This window comes from Fulmarus glacialis, unplaced genomic scaffold (assembly GCF_000690835.1).
Source record: "Fulmarus glacialis isolate BGI_N327 unplaced genomic scaffold, ASM69083v1 scaffold11313, whole genome shotgun sequence".
In the NCBI taxonomy this organism is placed as follows: domain Eukaryota; kingdom Metazoa; phylum Chordata; class Aves; order Procellariiformes; family Procellariidae; genus Fulmarus; species Fulmarus glacialis.
The window spans coordinates 38,136-59,035 of record NW_009202315.1 but is presented as its reverse complement, the minus strand read 5'-3'; the positions used below and the strand labels follow the sequence as shown (position 1 = coordinate 59,035).

The 20,900-nt window shown below is 36.1% G+C and overlaps 1 protein-coding gene across 1 annotated transcript in view; it reads left to right on the top strand.

The window, feature by feature from the left end:
* The first annotated feature begins 2,990 nt into the window (after positions 1 to 2,990).
* TTLL7 (tubulin tyrosine ligase-like family, member 7) overlaps positions 2,991 to 20,900 on the top strand; it is a 53,211-nt gene continuing 35,301 nt past the window's right edge. The window contains exons 1-8 of the mRNA XM_009574246.1: positions 2,991 to 3,152; positions 3,306 to 3,434; positions 4,336 to 4,457; positions 5,137 to 5,204; positions 10,367 to 10,525; positions 12,181 to 12,397; positions 14,938 to 15,102; positions 15,914 to 16,072. Of these exons, the coding sequence (XP_009572541.1) occupies positions 3,128 to 3,152; positions 3,306 to 3,434; positions 4,336 to 4,457; positions 5,137 to 5,204; positions 10,367 to 10,525; positions 12,181 to 12,397; positions 14,938 to 15,102; positions 15,914 to 16,072 (1,044 nt within the window). The 5' untranslated portion in view covers positions 2,991 to 3,127. The remainder of the gene's footprint in view (positions 3,153 to 3,305; positions 3,435 to 4,335; positions 4,458 to 5,136; positions 5,205 to 10,366; positions 10,526 to 12,180; positions 12,398 to 14,937; positions 15,103 to 15,913; positions 16,073 to 20,900) is intronic.

Below are 20,900 nucleotides of genomic sequence, written 5' to 3'. Positions count from 1 at the left end.
CTACTAGGCAGGCTAGTTCTAGTGGGCTAGTAATCCAGTCCTTAGTGAAGTAAACACGAGACTGTCAAATTTCATTGGACCTGTATTTGCCCTTTGGAAACAAGATCGTTCCAGTAGGAACAAAGGAAAGGACTGCATCCTATGTAAGATGTTTTGGAAAACTACTTCTAATTTAGAACTGCTGGTGTTTTGTTATTCAGTGAAATGGTTGTTTGGAAATGGGTGACTTAAGAGAAGTGAAGCAATTGTAAAACAATTTGGAATTATTATATACAAGCTTAAGGCAGACTACAGTTTAACTTTATTGGCATCGGACAGTGGTTGTGAAAAGTCAAAATCTTAGAGTAAGTTTGAATACAGAGTACAGTAATGATCCCTTTTGTCTTTGAAGAATTCAGTTTAAATCAGGATTTGACAAATAGACTGCATGTGTCGTTGTAACAAGATTTGACATCATTAGAGGAGTGCATGCTTCAGCTGTGATGATAAAAATTATGTCATATGTAATCTTGTCAAGAAAAGAGTTACTTCAATTATCAGTTTGCAGAGAGTTTTGTGAGAGTTAGACAGTCCAATTACTTTGTTTTCCATATGGCCAAACTACTAATTGTCCATAGAATACTCTAAAGGTGACCATAAATCTTTACTGTCAACTCACGTATGTATGCTAAAAAGTTGACTGGTTGAAAGTCATGGACCTTGAGTATTGGTGCTTTCTATTTAAACCCGAAAGAGTATTCTTCTCAAAAGATTAGAATGGTTTCTATATAAAGAAAAACAGTAATTCAACAACATAGTGCGGTTTAGAGCTTTGTGGTCCACCTTCAGAATACAATGTGTTATAGTAACTTTGGGCAGATACTTTTCTGTGATTATAAGCTGAATGAAAGCTCTGCGAGCTGCTTGTTTTTTAGTATCATATCATAGCTTGTAAATCATACTGTATTAGTAAGGGCTTGTGTTTCTCACAGGGAAATATTAGTCGTCTTGACATTCTTCCAAATTTGTTAGAAGTTTTTAGCCAGTACAGCGGAGGAACAACTGCTAGGCATTTGTGTATGTGCATAGAAGTCCTTAATTGGCTAACAGGCGTACTTCAGTATTATTCCCAGGAACTAAGCATGTCTTGTACTCTGGTGGTATTCTTAGCTTGAGAAACAGATAACACGCAATATTCAGTGAGTCATTGTGCCCGGCACTGCTTTTCCTTCACAGTGGTTTTAAGGAGGATGAATGCTTTGCTTTCCCATCTCTGTGTCTAATTTTAGTAGGCTAGCAGGCAGGAGGACTTTCAGGCCACCTTCTCAGATGATGGTACCCAAAATATTAACATTTCAAAATGACCTGCCAGTTTTAGTTCAATTTGGGGGGATTTTCTTAGTGAGTTCTGGTTCAGCAAAGTACGTTGCAAGTAGGTATGGCTGGGAGTTACTACTATGCCGTTGAACATTGTATGTGTGTATAAAACATCTCCTGTTCTTACTTTCTGGATAAATACACAGGGTCATGTTTAATGTTAATTTGTGGCACTCCACTAAATGGACATGAGGGAAATTTGGTTGTCTTATTACAAAGCAGAATTTGGCCTCTAGTACATTGGCAACAGTCATGAAAGAACCATAATCTATTCTTTTTATCCTTTTGTGTTAATGGACTGTTAAGGGTAAATTTCTGGGAAATACGATCTTGCAACTTGAGGTATCTGCTTTTATATTTTCTTATCAAGAGGGTGACTTGTCCAGAATATAATTGTATCTCTCTCTTTCTCTCTCTGACATGTGTACACACACACACACACACACACACAGAGGATTTATAAGTAATGTTTTGGTAATTTTGCTAATGCACATCTTGTCTAATCTTATGACCAAATGTGTTTCACATCATAAGTCATGGCTGAATTTGACTTTAATTTTCTGCTATTTATAGCAGAAGAAATTCCTTGTGCTCTATATAAAACTATTTAAAATAAGTTTTGCAGTCACCACAAGTGGCAATATAAACTAATCTACAGCTAGTGTAAGGAACTTTAGTTACACATACAATTGCAGAAGAGAAATGAAAGCATTTAAAAATCAGTGACTTACATTGTATATATTTTGAAAACTTGTAGATTTGCTTGAGACAGCCTGCCAAAGACAGACTATGTTATAACAGTGATGCATGCCTGAAGTCACGTAGCAATCTGTTTAGAAGTGTTTTATTCCTGAGTTTTTTTCGTAATATTTTAGCCCATTGTTCTTTTGTGCTTAAGTTGGACCTAAAAAACTTTTTAATATGTGGGATTTTCACATGTGGTAGTGTATTGAAAAGAAAATTGAAATATTGCATCAGTGTAGACATGAAAAATAGCATTTTATGTAAATAGTTACTCATTTTAGAAACTGACAATTTTGATACTTGCCATCCCAAAGTGTCTTTGAAATTATGTCCGTTGTGTCACAAAGTGGTCATGAAACTGCAGCCATGTGTTACCAGGTGATTATTGGACAATTGCTTTAAAAAATGTTGAAAAATGAAAAAGTGAAAAAAGATTATTAAAGTGATTTCAGTTATTTTCCATTTGGTACATGGAAACACATAATACAGTGTGTCTGATTTTAAATTTTTAATTAAAATATGGTTTAAAATTGCTATAAGTTCAGTGAGCTTTGTGGAGATGGAAGTTTGCAGTATTGATTGAATTCAGTGTTATCTATTTTCATGCCCAAAATCTCCCATACACAAATGAAAATAAGAAAATGAGATAATATAATCTCATTTTGAACATTAATACTGCAAAATGATTTTTCCCAGAAACAAAACAATTGAATTGTAATGAACAAAGTTTTGTTTTTACAATAACTTGATCAATCTTTTAAAATAAGCATTACTTTTGACTTGTTATTAAAAGCATTTCCATATTTAGTTTTCTGCTGTTTATATTTTTTCAGGATTTCTCTATAACAAAGTTTCTCCTGTATTTTTTTAGCACAGGTATCTATCCATTCCAGAACTAATATTTGTTACAACTAGAGACTGAAATGGTATGACTGGAGCTTTAAAGAATTTGGCTTTGACAGCTCCATCATTTTCTGAGAACTTGGAACGGAATTTGGGCTCTGCTTCTGCACTATCCTAGTTTATAATGCCATCCTTGCCTAACGAGGGAGGTATGCTAGTCTTGGATTTTTAATATGTCTATTAATTATTCAGTATGCTTGTACCTCTAAGTTGCGACAAAGTAAATGTTTGTATTTTTAGTTCATTTGTATATGTTATTTGGGATATAAAGATGTTGATAGTTACAACATTATTTTTCAAAGATAACCATGGAACTGCTCCTCTGACTCTGAGTTCGGAACTACCCTATCAAAGCACAATTAAAAGAAAAGTCAGAAAGAAGAAGCATGGAGTCATCACTGCAAATGTCGCTGGCACAAAATATGAAATTGGTAGGAAACTACATATTTTGTTTTCATCCTAATACCCATTGATGTGAGTGAATTACTAACTAATGGGGTGAATTAATGGACTTTGCATCAAGTTGGCGGTGAGACATTTCCAAAGGATTTTCTTTTGTAAGAAACCTTTGTTCTTTTTTTGTAACATTGAGTTGATAGCTTTGAACACTGTGCATCTATTACTCCCCATTTGTTACTCAGGGAAGGGCCCTGAAATACAAAAACTTACGTAATCAAGAAGGAAAAAACCATCTAATTATGAATTACATATGTGTTTGGAAGTTTACTTAAAGCCTTGAAAGATGAACAGTGTAAATTTAATGCTAAATACTCTAATTATTATACAGAGGTTTCTCAATAAAATCTATTAATGTTTTGTATTTTGATGCTTGGGACAACTTCAGAAAAACCTTTTCTCCTAGAACCTGAGTTATGCCTGGCACATAATCAGTCTTTTCTGATTTTTTTATATTAAAATGATGTATGCATTTGGTTTTGTAACTAAGGAGGCATTCTTGTCTCCTGTCTGCAGCGACACTTATTGTCATCAGTGTTTTAAAATTAACATATGTGATAGCCAAGATTAAGTCTAAAAGCCATGCAAGTGGACTTTTACTCGATGATTGTGGGATGCCCTGAAGCTCTTTACAGTTCCCATCAGTGGTTTTGCTCTGATTCCAGCCTCAGTACAAGGTGCTGTAACATTGTAATGACAGGTTTGCAATAGACTGATGGAAATATTGCAAGATAATAGCTTGCATGCTAACACTGTTCTCAGACAAAGGGTTGAATATTAGAAGTGTTTAAAAATCTTAATTGATTTTTTTAGATTTTGAAAATTAATCTATTTTAGAGGTTAAAAATATTCCTTAAGTATGTGATTTCTCCGTAGTACGTGTAGTAATACGAGAAATGGGATTTGTGAAAACACGTGATGAAGATGAAACAGCTAATCTTATATGGAGTGATTCTGCTGTGCAACAAGAAAAGATTGCTGAACTTCGGAACTATCAGGTAAGGTGGTAGTTAGGATTTCTGACATGTTTTAGTAAACTGCTTCACTGAAGTGTTCAGTAATGTGTCACTTTTGCTCAGTTACATTTGTATGGAGAGGAAAAAAAAACCCCACAAAACACCACTAGCGAGACTGCAATAAGGCTATACCACTGCATATTTTAAAATCCCATTCTCTTTTCCAGAGTTATTTGTTCATACCACTTGGAGTCTGGTGTTTAAATATTTGGGGCTGTTCTTTCATGCTTTTGTCTGCCAGTTGGGTGTTGTGAATGATCAGAGTTTGAAAGAAGATGCAGAACATCATTTTTAAGTTGCTCATAAGCTTTTAAGCAGTAAGTTAACAAGCAGAACTCTCTCCACAGTTTCTGTGAATAAATAATTCTCTTTTTTACCATTACTTTGTGATAGCATTCTTTGTTCCTAGATAGCTTTGTGAGTAAGAGTATCTGAAATGAAATCAATGGGTATACTCATGTTGGTGGAGGAGAATACAACTTACAGTATCTTTAGTATTGCTAAGAATACATACTATAATCTAAGATGTTGTCTTAAATAATTTATATGTAACACTAATTATGTTTGCCTGAGCATGCAGTTGAACGTTTTAAATGATTTTATTAGGTATGCCAGGAAAACGAAAAGTACCAACTAACTTTCTTTTTTTGTACTTCCTCAGAGAATCAACCATTTTCCAGGAATGGGAGAGATCTGCAGAAAGGATTTTCTGGCAAGAAACATGACTAAGTAATCTTTCTTTTCATATTAAGAAGTTTTTCAGCCATGGTATTTAATGCAGTACAATACTGAATTATTGCTTGTAAGGTTTGTTTATTTTTACTAAGAGGCTGTGAGAGGACCAAGAATAATTTCCAAAGTTCCTTAACTTTGGCTTTGGTCCTGGATCTGTATCATTGGAGTGGGCTACTGTATCTCTTCAGTTGACTTCAGTGGAAAATATTGTGGGTTCAGTTCTCTGTCTACGCATTGCAGAATGTAGAAGAGCCTTAAATTATTGTATAATACACTTGATGCATAATACACCCAGGCATATATCCTGTAGTAGAACAGAAAAAATAACTAGTATGTGGATGGATATTATTTGTTTGAAATAATTAATGACTATATTTTTGTGTATATAAAATTTTAAAAATGTGAAGCATCTTACTGTTTATATAAGAAAGAAGTCAGAGTGGTTCATTTGTGTAATTATAAATTCTCCTCACTCTAGTGGAATAACTGGGTTCTGGGGAATTATCCTACCTGAGAATCTGTGATAAGACCTGTAAGAAAACAATACTAAATAATGATTCAACAGCCTGGTAGTAAGGAAGAGTTTAGGGATAAATGTGGTGGATATTTTGATTCTTCTAATCTAAATGAGTTTAAAGAGCAATTATCAATAGAGTTAATCTTTTGGCTCCCAACGTTACCTACACTGCATTTTCTGTTACCAAAAAAGATTTTGTTTTCATATATTAATGTAACTAATGTGATATCTTCTCTCTCTTTCTTACTCTATTTCCTTTTCTGTTTTGTAACTACAACACATAGCATGTAGAATGTATGCAACTTAGAAAATACGGCAAATGTTACATGCATTGCTATGGTGTCTACATGTCCTACGTGTGGGCCAGAACTCCCTTGTGTCAATACAAGCTACACAAGCGCTGCCCCTTCCAGACTTAAACTCTAAGTAAAAACATAGAGGTAACACATGGAGGCAAACAGCTATTTGGAGAGGTCGAAGCAGTCAAACAACATTGGTCAGCCTGGTAGGCAGTGGTATCTCTGTGTATTGCTACAGTTCTGTGATTTAAAAAAATTGCAAAATGGGCAAAAGGCTGTTGGTATCATGCACACATTGTTTTCAAATACAGTCTGATTATACCTCTCAAACCACTGAATTCTGAGTTTGAAACACAGTTTAAAGGTAGTCAATGTGGAGATTGCACATATTATAGATAAGATGGGAATAATTTCTCTGATATGATAACTCTGGGTCAAACATATCTATGTTGTGACTTCATTTAATATCAGTAGATCCAGCAGGGTTTTAATCAGTCTGTTTTTCACAGTACTAGCCTCACAATTCAATACTTAGTATTCATGATTTATAAAAATCAAAATGATATGCCTTGAGACTGCTTGTGAAACTGACATATGTCTGTGAAATCACAAGTCAGTTGCGATACATGGTTGGGCAGGCTCTTGTCTGTAGAGTGGAGGATTTTGTTCCATACAGCTGCTGTTCTGTCTTAAAATTTATTTGAACAGGATAGTGCAGAAACACTGATTCAGTTCTCTTGCTTTTCCGCTGCATGCAGTCTTTTCTATTCCTGATACTGACTCGTACAGAATAGCTGCGGGTTTTGTACCGTTGAGAGTTCATGAAACAACTACTGAGAACTGGTGGAGAGTAGACTCTTGTTTTTCTTTTACTTCTACCTTTGTTTTTATACTGATCTCACCCTTCCATTTCATGCAAGCTGTTGGGAATGGAGCAAAAGAACAGATCTCCCAGACTCTGAGAGGCAAATGCTATTCAGGAGGAATTGCACTTCAGGAATTCCTCTTACAGCCAATATCCAGGCACTCTGGATCACAGGACAATGTGGTTTTTACATGCAGAAGGGTGGAAGGGAGCGGTGTGATATGAAGCATGTGTAATATGAAAGAAGACAGCCCAACACAGAAAGTGTAGGGACACAGAGTAATGGAACAGATAGAAGCATTTCAGGAATGTGATTGAGAACAAAAGGAGGCACGAGCATCGTTTTCAAGGGGAATGTAAGAACACAGAAGAGGAAAAAAAAAAAATAGAGGTGCTGTTGTAGGACCAACTAGATCTTAATTTCTGTAAATGGTCTCTTAGATGAGATCTCCTCATGTGAAGGGTAAGTGTGGTTACCGAATGAATACAGTAAGTGGGGGAGAAGGGATACAGGATGAATGGGAACGGGAACAGACCCATGTATGAGACGGTCTTTTTTGCAACACCTTTGTTATTTACATTTAAAAGGTTTGTGAACTGATCATGGACCAAGAATTGTTCTCATCCATACCTACCCACCAACCTCCTTTCATACTTGAAAAGTCAGAGGATCTTGAAACCTAGGCAGTGGAACTTGCGTTATCAGACTGACAAGTCATGTCTTTAGTAACCTACGTTTTGTTCAATACCTTTGATTCTTTTGCACAGAAAGCACTCTGAGAAACAAGAGCACAATCTGACCAGATTTGTGAGCTAAAATAGCACTCAGAAGAACAATAACTTGCTGTTTAATTCTCAGACCTCCTGGTAAGGACTGCAAAAGCTAAAGGATAGAGCAGTATAGTGGAGAAGTGGTTATCCACAGTAGCGGAAAGCAGATGTGCTGGAAAATAGGGCTATTGTAATGGAATAGGTCTTGATTCTGCAAGTTACTTGATGATGTTCCTAAGCCATTTCTGAATAGGGCCAAGCAGGGAAAGAAGAGAGCTGAATTCTTTTGTTGAAAGTTTTAGTAAGCACCAGAACTTGTAAACAATGGTTAAGTATTCTGCTTCATATTATTAAGTGTTTGTAGTCTACTCAGTTATGCATAAGATAGGAAAAGGCATATAGAACTGATGTATTTGCAGTCACAAAATAATATTAATATATCTAGAATACCATGAAGCTATATTCATTGAGTAGGGAGTATGTATATTGAAACCTGTGAGTAAGTTAAATGGCAAGTCTCTGTCATGTAACGCTTCAGGATGCATATGATAAATAATTTGGAGAGGGGTGGAAAGTAACACAGAAATTGCTTTTTGCCTAAAAATAGGATAATTTCTGCCTAGATAAGCTATTCAGTTAGCAAGGTAATAACATTTGTAAATACATAGCAGATAGAGAGTAGTTTAAAAATATGCATGAATCATGAATTATATTATCTATTTATGGTTTTTAAAACTTTTTTGTGAATATTTGGTGGCTTTCATCAAACCAGATTTGTGAAAATAATAGTTACAATGAAGCTGCAGAAGCACTGAACCTCATGCAGTACTTCAAGACTACTATAGCTATTGTGGTTTCTGTAGAGTGTTTGTCGGGTAGCTGGCCAAATAATTTGGTGACAGTGTATCTATTATACCAGTAGGGCTTGGCTACAGTCCTAGCCTTACAGATGTGGTTGGCAGCTCTGTTTTTTCCATTAGTGTTTGAGCCACTTAAAGAAAAAGTGTCTTATGCTGCATCAGGAGTATTATGTAGGGTCATAGTAGAAATGAAAAATTGAAATGATATTGTAAGTCTCTTTTACATTTTAGTTATGCTGATACTTAGTTTCCATTACAAAAGTAGAAGTATACCTAAATCTGTAATGAATTAAAAAGTACTAAAATCCATCATAGTGCCATTATTTTTAAAACCAAAGTTGGGGAACTTCCTATGTCAGTTGTTTTGTTTTGTTTTTTGTTTTTGTTTTTTTTTTTTTTAAAAAACAACCAGTCACTTTCTGTTAGTTGGTAGATATTTGTATTTTAGATGTGTCCACCCTGTGTTACAGGGTAGTTTTGAGTTACCCGAACTAATTTCATATGAGGTTATGTATGAAGTTTCAGGTATTCTGAGTACCTGAAACAGGCTAGCTGCACTAGTATTTAACTCAGCAAAGGCTGAATTTATTCTGCTGGGAACTGTGGTAGACTAGTCTGCATAGTACCACCAAGTCCTCATTGATCCTATAACTTGGCTGTTAACCAGTATTAAAGCTACTTTATTTAAAGCTAATCCATATATATCTAGCCCATACTGCCAGTCTGGTGTGGGTATGTGCTTCCTATCTGCCAGATACACAGTTTTGGGTGATGGAAACTTCTACTAACTGAATTCTCTACTGTTTTTTCCTCTTCTATTTCTCTTTCCTGCATTCAGACAACAGAGATATAAAATGAGATATGCTCACTACCTCAGCTGCCACAGCTATTAAAGCAGGGAGATCAGGATCTTGCTGCATCCTTTAGCCAGATTTAGTTTTAGAGATTGTTCCCTATGATGTCTTAACCTTATTTTTGTTTCAGTTGTTCTGTTTTTCCCCTCCTTGTCTTGCTTTGCATTTCTTTGCTTTCTTTTGACTAAATAAGGTGCTCAGGGAATCTCGATCACAATATGCTGGTACCAAACACAAATCCAAGCTTCTGTGTTTTGCCCTGTGTTGGAGGTACATGAGCAGTTGCTTGGCCTGTGCCAAAGTATATTTACTACAATTCCTTGCTTTTGAAATTTCTTCAAAAGACGAGAAAGAAACAAAAAACTCTTCTTAAATTGCTTCCATTTTAATTTTAAATTCAGTCCCTGTTATTAATATTTTTTGCACCTGTGAAGAAACTCCAAATATCCCAGATCCTCTTTTTTTGTGTGTGTTGATCCTCATACATCCTCAAATACATACCAATATTAAACTTGCCAAATATCCCCACTCCTCCCAAGGAAGGGGGGCGGGGAGGAAGGAATACAGGAATCCAGGAGCCTATTAGGTAGGAAGAGATCTATAATTACATCGTCTATTGTAAGTTTAATATTTCTAAGAATAGGCATAGCATTAAATCACGTTAAATCATCTAAGTAACTGAACAAAAACTGTAACAGAAGTGAGATGGATGCCAAGAAATTGAGATGGATGACAGTAATATAGCAAGCAAATATGACACAATGATAAGCAAAACCGCACAAGATAGTCTGCTTTTGTTGTTCTTAAATTATGCATATGAATATGTTATAGAGCTCTAACTATTCTTAAAGAACTGCGGAAGTTCACTTTCATATTACAGCATTTTGCTAAAAAAGTTTCCTTCTCAAATTACTATAAATGTTTTTTAATCCTGAGGATTGATACATAAAAGTAGTTAAAAGACTTTAACTCAATTACACTTTTTTGCAGAATGATCAAGAGTCAGCCTCAGGAGTATAGTTTTGTTCCTCGAACGTGGATCTTTCCTGCAGAATACACACAGTTTCAGAACTATGTAAAAGAACTGAAGAAGAAACGTAGACAGAAAACTTTCATAGTCAAACCAGCTAACGGTGCAATGGGACATGGGTAAGTTGCGTGTTAACTTCAGTCTTCTTACCCATTAAAGGCGAAATCCAATGCTATTTACGACATTAACAGAAGCTGTGTATTAGTAAGAAGTTTGTAGTTAAAGTTGTATGATCAGTATAAGAAAGTTTATGTATTAGACAAAGGCTGAACAAGCAGAAACAGCTAAAATATAAAGCTAAATGGAAGTGGTATTTTAATGTTGTTCTGAATGTGGCATAATTAGAGAATGCATTTTCTGATGATGCTCAAGTAATTCTTAAGATCAAGATTATTTTTATTGTGAATTTATCTAAAGAATGTATTTATTCATCTGTTGTGCTTAGACTTGTGGGGCGAGATTGTATTGGGCATAAATGGCAGGGTTTTGGTGGCTGGAGGCTGCAGGGGTGTGATGTGTGGGAGAAGGAAAAGATCTTCTACAGCTCTGAAACCTGCCCAACCACCCCATTGCATGCCAAAACTGCAGCCAGTCAGAGAAGCACAAACATATTTAAGAGTGGCAGCCATGAAGTGTAGGAGAAACAGAGTAAACGCTGCTGGGGATGCGGCTGGAGGTGCATTCTTGGAAGGAGGTGACACCCATGCTGGAGGAGGGACACCCCTGCAGAGACTGCAACCTGCAGTTGAGTTGAAGCAGCTTTGCCTGTGGCAGGGCTGCGCAGTAAAAAACAATCAATCAGATAAATGTTGCAATTTCATTTTTAACTCTGTTCTTCTTTTTAGATATTTAAACTTTAGCTTTTATTGCTTTTAGTATCAATTTGGATTATACAGTATAGTAAAGCTCTTAGTTATTAAAAATATATCAGAGTAACTGTAAAAGTAAAGCCCCCAAACTTTTCCATTTCCTTATTTTTCAGTCCTCTTTCAGTGCCTCTAAGGGCAAAGATAAGCTGAAGGGAAAGGTAGCAGCATATTTCAGAGAAATGCCTGGAAAGTACTTCAGTATATTAGTGTATTCAGCACCAGGACACTGAAATGTATCATAAATAATAGAGGGTAAGATTAAGGCAAAAAACTATGGGAATTTAGGGTTAATAATGATACACTGAAAAATATTAGCTATTACAGTTATTTAAAGGTCCATGTAGTTAGGGACTGCCAGTTTATAGTCTGTAGATAAGCCATTTTTCATTCTGATGTGGGGAAACTGGAATACAGAAATACTGAGCTTAATCTATGTGATCCTTAGTTGTACTGATGTGTCTTGCTTTGCAAACATCATCACTGAGTCAGGTTAGCACTGGAAGTCCTTTGCAACCTGTACCTCAGGCAGAATTTGTGACAAAGACAGACTGGAAGCCTATTCTTAGAGCTTAAGGAATAATCACAAAAGCTGGAGACTGGTCGTTCTGCCAAACAATTTCTAAGTGTAGAGGGAACCCATTATTACAAATTGTTGAATCAAAGGAAGCAGAAAGTTATTTTGAAATGGCTCATTGCCATTTTCATCCAGTGAAGCACCATAAAGGACAGGAAACCAAAAGCCATGTAAGCGAATGGCACTTTTTCTCTACCCTACAAGTCAGATATGTAAATCTCTTTCTCCAGGTAGACATTAGCCTGACTGCCTGGCTGGGTGACCATGAAAATCTATTTCGAAGAGTAATGTCAAAGTTCCGTGTTTTTAAAACAACTTTTGTTTTTACCAGGATCTCTTTAATAAGAAATGGAGAAAAGTTACAAGTTCAGGATCACTTGATTGTTCAGGAATATCTTGACAAACCATTTCTTATGGAAGGCTACAAGTTTGATTTACGTGTGTATATTCTTGTAACCTCCTGTGATCCATTAAAAGTATTTTTATATCATGATGGACTGGTGAGAATGGGCACAGAAAAGTATCATCCCCCCAGTGACTCAAATCTGGTAAGTTGGAGTTCATTCCAATTTATTGCTTATGCACTTAGCATTTTACCTGTGTAGTGTTTGGAGGAGGTAAAATAAAATAAATTATGACATGAGATTTAATTTGGTATTCATCTGGCTGAATTTCTGTATTGTCATTGAAGAGAAAAAATTAAAATGAAAGATATTTAACTCATGCTTTTCTACCAAAATCACAAGTATAGCTATATTATTGCTTACATATAAAGATTTTATATCACTTTGCATGTATGTATGCTAAAGAGTTTAAATATTTCCTAAAAGAAAGCAAATATGTCAATTACTGACATTCAACCCATTAAAAATGAAGTAGAGAAAATCACTTCAAGAACAGTTATGTTGCTTTTATATTTGTCTGACACTCAGTTTGGGGTGGGGTAGGGGGGAGGATAAGATCTATCTCCTGTTAGATCATTGTTTAACATCCCTGAAGTCTAGAGCTTCTGCTGAGGATCCTGCAATGTTTCAGCCATTGCATTGGGATCCTATGCAGAAAACAGAAAAACAGCGATATAAAGACCGGTGCATGAGAATGGTCACTGCAATCCCTGAACGTGAGGGAATCTGCTGCTGGTGTTGTTTGTCAGTAACTGCTTCAGCAGGGAAAGGAGTATGTACTCGACAACTTCAGATGATACAGCAGGGCTGCCTATAAACTTGCAGAGAACCAAGAAGTGGTAAGAGACGTGCTGAAGTTTTTGGACACTTTAATCCTCCAGGTCACTGTGTAGCGTCTTCCCCTGTCGAGAGGTGTAACCCCTCTCTTCTGGCATAGACTAAAATGCAGGTGTCTGTTAAGAAAGAAGTAGATTTGAAGCATAGGGAGGCATCAGTAGGTTTGAGTTTCTTATACCTCATTCTGTACTCCGTTGCCACCGTATCTTTCCTTTTCCATACCATATACTTTTAGAGCTGCTTCAGTGTAATTATGCAATAGACAACACATGGAGAGCCTTTTTCCCTACTTGTCACTTAAAATTGTGACTGCCTCTTCGTGCTCCTTTGAAGAATGCAGGTATAACTTGAAGCCCAGTACAAATGGTATGTTTGGAAGTGTTCCAATATTGTATTTGGAATAGTTTGCTTTTAATATTTTTTATTGTTACTAATCTCAGCATTAGTAGCACTGAAATATGCTCTGAGCGGATAAACAGAACAGGCAGTTGTTTCTGTGTTCTCACAACTGTTCATGTTGTAGTTTGTCTATTGTATGAAATAACCTGGCTTATCACTAATGATATTGTTATTTGGATGACATTGTTCCACAGTGACATTGTTCCGGATAACTTCAGACTAAAGATTAGTTCAGATTAACAAATATTCTAAAAACACTTCCATTTTTTTGTAGTCTGAAAAATAATTGCTTTTGTCTGAAATAATTTGAAAGATGACATTTATAAGGACTCAAAAGCAATGGTTTCAGAATGATTCTCAAAGCAGTAATTGGAAGCCATGGGAGAAATTCATTACTTGTAGTGCTAGTACAATATATTGTTAACTAGCCTGCAATTAAGTTGATTGGTTTTGTTAGTTTCATTAAGTTTTTTTAAACATAAGTAAGTGCAGTGAGATAAATGACAGCAGAAGGCTTGTGTTATCTATTGGCTATCTTATCAAAAAGGAATTGGAACAGAAGGCTTATGGTCAGCTTAGAAGATCAACTACACTCAAGGAATCAGACATAACAGAGAACTGTCACTGTGATGAGGACAGTCATCGTAGTGTAGGTGGAAAGCTGAATTAATATCTGTACTGGGAGATAATGTAAACATATAAATCATGATTTATATATAGGCCTTGGAAAGGTAATGTATTTTTTTTTTTTAAAGTGCAACTGATAACATGACTGTATTGCTGGTGACATTTTGCTCCGTAAAGGAACTATAGCACTCACTCATTTGTGTAATGCATTAAATTTATCTCTGTCTGATGTATGGCTACCAGCCATTCAAAAATGAGCAATTTTGGCAGATACCAACATGGAAGATGAGTTTATATGTACAAGATATTTTAAAGTATCGCTATTATGAGCACATTTCTCATAAATAAACTACAGTGAAAACTGAAATGTGGGATTGTCTATGAAACAGATGCCAGAGTGGTTTTTAGCATTTTTAAAGTAGCACTTCAAAATAGCATCTTTATTGTTTGCTTCTTGTGGAATGTAATCATTCTGTAAGTTATGATAATTGCTCTTCACTTTTTTAGGTAGTTTTTTACAGACAGACCTGTAAAAATGGGAGATATATTGCCTAACCAGATGTTGAGTGGTAGATCAGTTGACTGCAACTGGCTTAAATATGAGCAGGTTTTGTTATAGGAAGGCTGTTATAAGAAGAACATTCAGTAGGTGAAATCTCCAAGAATCAGAAACACTAAATCTGCACATAATGTTATTTGCAAATATGAACTGTTTGACTGTCATTATTGATTTAACATTTTTTTTTCTTTTCATTATTTTGAATTGACCATTCTAGAGTTGTATTAAAGAGTGTTTTTATGTCTTTTCTCTCTTTTTTTAGAGTCAATTGTATATGCATCTGACTAACTACTCTGTCAATAAACATAATGAACACTTTGAACGGGATGAAACAGAAGACAAAGGAAGCAAACGCTCCATAAAATGGTTTACTGAATTTCTGGAAACAAATAATCTTGATGTCTCCAAATTCTGGAGTGATATTTCAGTAAGATAAAACTAATATGCTTTTCTTTATTTTGTGTATGTATATTCTTAGAAAATTAATTGCTTCTGCTATCTGCTTTACTGGAATCCAGAATGATTTTTGAAACTTTATTAATCCAAATTCTCAGCAATGCATGACACGAAGGACATACTATAAAGGATAATTATGGTTTTTAAAAGGCTAAATTCAGAGTTTGGTTATAAATTTAATGTTAAACTTTTTCTGAGGGATAAAAGCCCTTTCAAACAGTTATTCACATAAATAATATGATACAAAGGAACCATCCCATTTAAATTCTTGGATACTTTTCTACAGTATAAAGTGAATTTTATGTGTGAATATTTACAAAACTGTAGTCAGCGTTGCATATTTCTGTGGACTAGAACCTGCGCCATTGAAGTCAGTGTTTATGTTACAGGTGTCTTTATGTGAGGAACACGCCTAAGATTGTTGGAGCTTAGGTGTCATCTGTACATATGATTCTATTTATTGAAAATTATATTGCAAAATTAAATGGGTGAAGATTGGCTATACTATACTTTGTTCCCAATATACCTTTAGCATTTAAGTTATTATATATCTAAAAGTATGTGTGTACTATGGAACTTATAACAGTATACTCTAAAGAGGAAAAAATATGTCTGTTATCCCATAGGAATAGTTTATTTATTATAGACCATTTATTTGGTATTTTGAACCTTTTTTTAGTAGATAGTTTAATGAAATTTAAAAGATTAAAGTATGAAACACGTTAGTTCAATATACTGGTGTCTTCTCTCCTGATGAATTTTTCTGAAAAACATCCCTACAGGAGTTAGTAGTGAAGACTCTCATAGTTGCAGAGCCACATGTTCTTCATGCTTATCGCATGTGCAGGCCAGGGCAAGCACCAGGAAGTGACAGTGTCTGCTTTGAAGTCCTGGGATTTGATATTCTGCTGGACAGAAAACTAAAACCATGGCTCCTAGAGGTAAACCTCTTTAAACAAATGTAAAGTAAGTTTTTAAGAGTAAAGTTAACTAAGCCCCACCTGAATCCATATCTATGTAAGAAAACTTCCAAAGAAAATCTGTGCATTGCAGGAGGTACTGTTGTTGAGTACATAAATGGTGCTTTTTCTGCAGCCTATGGAAGCACTGCCTTGCAGTGATTTTTGGAGACTCAGAAAAAGGTCTTCTGAATGTTGCATTTCAGATGTTTTTGAAAGTTTTAATGAGAAATGTGATGTTAATCCAGTGTTATTGTAGCAGAGGACATTGTTTATAGCAATTGGGTGCTACATAGATTTCCTTTATGTGTATAGCTCTGTATGTGGCTCTGGCAACTTTTGTGAATGTATGGTCTTAATTTTCTTTTTTTTTTTTTGGGAAGTATGTTCTTTTCCTCTCCTGTGGCTTTTAAAAGCACCCACATAAACAGAGGAAACTAATTCAGTATACATGAAATGCTGTCAAACAATTGACGTGAATGGATTGGAAGAAACGTTTCTCCTCTGACATGTTACTGGTACAGTTAAGCTTAAGTGGTGCTTGAACACATTTTCAACCAGGAATGTTTGAGGTTTGTCTATTGTGTCTCTTTAATTACACTATTAATAACATATACGTGGAGTTCGCTTGTCTTTTTACAGACTGTCTTATATCATTATGTTAACTGGTCGGGAGGCTGTAAAGCTGGAGGAAAAAAGCAAAATGTATTAAAAAATCTGTCTGTTGACAATAAATCATGAATATGATTTGGCTATTGATGAGCAAAATGTACACAATTTACTGAATTATAACCTTGTTCTCAGGCCATTAATACTGTCAACAGTTGTTTTGTCGTGCTTATTTCTCTCAGAGGTTCAGTATAATTTTAATTAGAAAAATATAAATTCCTTCACTGTTGCCATGCAGACATAGGCATATTTGCTGACTTTGATGTGCTAGCCAAAAGCAGCACATGACGTGAACTTAGTCTGTGCTGCATTGACGTCTTCTCTTGAGCGAAGTCTACTATCCTGTTGATTTAACTCTACACTTACAGATTATCATCTATAGGTTGCCTGTAGCTGGCATAAAAGTGTATGTAGTTGTTTGAGTACAGACTGAAGTTCGTCTGCGTGTGCATTTCATCCAGCCTTGTAACAAATGGTGACAGACCTTTTCTATGAGAGATGGTGAATCAACCTGTGTAGTGAATCCATTCTGAAGGACACCCATCTATCTGCATGGATGCTCACATGCAGTATGGAGATTTTAGGGTGTTTGATTCACCATTTATGATAATGGGTCTCAGAGGAGAATCATACTATCCCAGACGCCTTGTTTGTGAGGGAGGGATCTCATAAAGTAGTAAATGCTGCTCTGGTATTTTGGGTTGCCGGAGAATACTTCAGGACTTGGAGTTGTGTACCTGGTTATTTTTTTTTTTAAATACAGAAGTCTAATTATTTTCTTTTCCACTTTTGGTGATACAGGGATCCTTCACCTTGTTTTGCCAGACATTGAACTAAACTAACAGAAATTTCAAACTTTGAAACTTAGTAATTCAGTTTCTGTACTCATCCACTAAATTTTACTGTGCTTGTTCATGGTTTTTGCAGCACTCTCAGAACAAGCACACAGTGTGTATATGTATGCACACTGTATGTATACTATATGTAGCATAGCAAAAATCAAATATGCAGTGTATATATATACACTATACATAATATGTATACAGAGTGTGTGTGTGTATATATGTATATCTATATATAATTATTTTTTTTTCCTAAACCAGTTCTGGCTTCTTCCCCAGCTTTCCACTCTTCTCTTTTTTCCATCATTTCCCTCTTGGCAACCCCCCCTTAGGGGAGTGAATCATTCTTTTTAACAGTGGTAACAAGTACTAATCACAAGGCTCCGAATGTTCCCAGTGTTACGGGAGAATCGCCAAAATAGGCTTAGGATGGTAAATGTAGTTTCATGTTTCCATAACTCGTGTAGCTTTTCTGTTATAAAGATAGATTAATAAACTATTATAAGAAGTAAATTGTACAACATTATAATGACTCTGCTTTCCTGAGATAACTTTTGTTTATATTGCCGTGATGCGATGTAGCTCTCCTGCTCCTTGATGCTACTGAACTTCCGGAACCTTCTACCGATGTGAGGGCTGTGGGAAATGCGTGATTGCCATCTTGTGGCACCAAATGTTTCTTGAAAGCATCTGTGCAGTCCCAGCAGCCTCCAACCTTTCTGAGTAGCAACACCTACCTAGATCTCCCTCGTGTTCCCAGAAAATCCAGTTTTACTCTTTTTGACCAAAATTTCCAAGCTAGGTTACTTTATGTACATAGGAAAATCATACAGTTGAAGTTCTTGGATGGACTCCAGCCTTGTTCAACCTCATTATATCCAGTTGGGATCACAAAGTTGTGATCCTTGGAGAAAAAGATCACATTTTAATAACTGCCTCAAGTGCAGGGTACCCAACTTCCCTTGCGATTTATGTGTGTGAGAGAAACACACCTTATATACAGATCCACAAATTTATTATTTAGTGTAAATGAACTAGCAAAATCTATTCAAAACTTTGTTATCCGTCCAGTTAAAAGGACTTTGGACGTTTTAGGCCAAAGTATCCAATTATTGCTAATTTCTGTTAATAAAGTAGCTAAAGTTCACATACACAAGCTTTCTGGTATCTACTCCTTTCTCTTGTGTTACGCTTACCCTGCCTGTGTCCCTGGAGGTCCAAAGGCTGACAAGGGGCAGGAGAGGTCTACTTCTCCAAAAAAAGATGGGTAGGTGGTTATAGCAAGTTGTCAGCGTCTTGTGTTCTTCACGAGGAAGAACACACTATTGATGGTGAAGGTTTATTCCTCTTTGCTCTTAGCTTCACTTAGGGTTGTTTTTATTCATTTGCTGCCACCGTCCGCTTACTGGCTGTTCATTCACTGGCCAGCAATTTTGCATTGTCTCCAAGTTTTACCATAAGTGGTTTGTTTTACATTTCCTGGATTCTGCTCTGTGTTCTCTTTGTTATCCCTAAACCCATTGTTATCTAGTTCACAAGGTTGCATTCCTGTAGTGAACACTACTTGGCCACTGTGATGGGTGTATATCTCAGAGTCTCTGGATTTTCAAGGCCTTCGCTATCACTTGCTTGTACTTTTGGGGCCCTTCATACAATCCCATTTTTGCCAAACATCTTCAAGATGTGCCTTCCTGATAAAATTACTGATGTTATATTAACACAACCTAGTCATGTGTATGTCCTGGTTCTCGGGTCATTGAACTCTAAATAATTGCCTCTCAGCAGACAGATACATATACAGTGCTTTGGTAACCGCTTGTTATGAATACCTTTTGTGACAGTACCACTGGTACGTTATCAAGATTACTTTACAACACTGCTGTCTTACAGATTAGTCAGCAACCACATTTCTTGTCTGGCAACAAGGGATAGCCACATGAAAATTAAGGGATGATACTTTCTTTGAAGGGATATTTTAAGGGAAAAGCAATTTTCTTAACATAGTGGTTTTGCCCAAGATTTCTCAAGATTTCTCACCCATGATCACATTTGACAAAGCAAGACACTTTGTTCCATATAGCCAGTATTTAGCCCCTTACATGAGTAAAATTATGTGGAGATATCAAACAGATGAATATATAGGTGAATGGTATTTGCATTTCTTGTACTACTTAGACTACAGCCATGAGGAAATACATTTCAAATCTTTCTCATTGCATTTCATTGGCACTTGAATTATTCCTGTGATATCATTTTTCATAAAGTTGCTGCATAAATGTAATCTTTTTTGTTTGAGATCAAGTTCTGCATCTCATTCAGCAACACGGCTTGTGGAAAATGACCAACCTTCAGCAAAATAAACCAGATTTAGTCACACCTTATCTCTCTCAAAGTGTTGAGCATGAATCAACAATGTGTACTTACAGTGATGTTGGCTAACTGGACCCACAGGTCAATGGCAATGATCTGTTTGGCACCTGTGAGGCCACATCTGGAATATTCTGTCCAGTTTTATCCCCCAGAGTAAGGGAGAGACATTGACAAACTGGGGTGAGTTCAGCAGAAAGGTGCTAAGGTGCTTAGAGGGCTGGAGCACATGCTGTATGAGGAGGAGCTGGGTGAACTGAGATTGCTTCACCTGGAAAGGGAGGACTTTGTGGTATCTAACTGCAGACACGAAATGGGCTTTGTCAGAAGACAGAGTCAGGCGCTCCTCAGAGATGCACAGTGAAATGGCTGGAAAAATTCAGGAATAGTGCATAGGGGTATGATGTGGAAAGGTTGCTTGAATGAGGAAAAAGAGAATAAGAGGAACAAATTGAAAAACTTTCTGTGTGATCTTTTGCGATTTCTGTTATTGTTTAGAAATAGAGAAATATGTTTCTTGTTGATGCTCTGATAAATGCACATAGATGACTATGCAAAGCAAATATGCTGCAAATTACTTGTCAAGGGGAAAAAGCTTAAACTTTTCTTCATACAAAGAACTTAAAGTGAGATTCTCAGAAAAGTAACTGAACTGACATTTGTGGGCACCCACATTTGTTATGCCCCTGTGGTTTCCGCACAGATATAAGCCCATTTGGGTTTTACTGTGAGGCTGGCCATTGTTCCTCTACAATTCAGAACTGTAAAAAAATATATTCTGCCAGCTGCATATTGTGTTGGCTTTCCACAGAGCACATGAATTATATTCAAATGGTGGATGTAGAACATTTTGAGTAATTTTGTCAGGTACAGACAATCCCCTGCCATATTCAGATTGCTCTTAACAGTCACAAAAGTTAAGAGGATTTAAA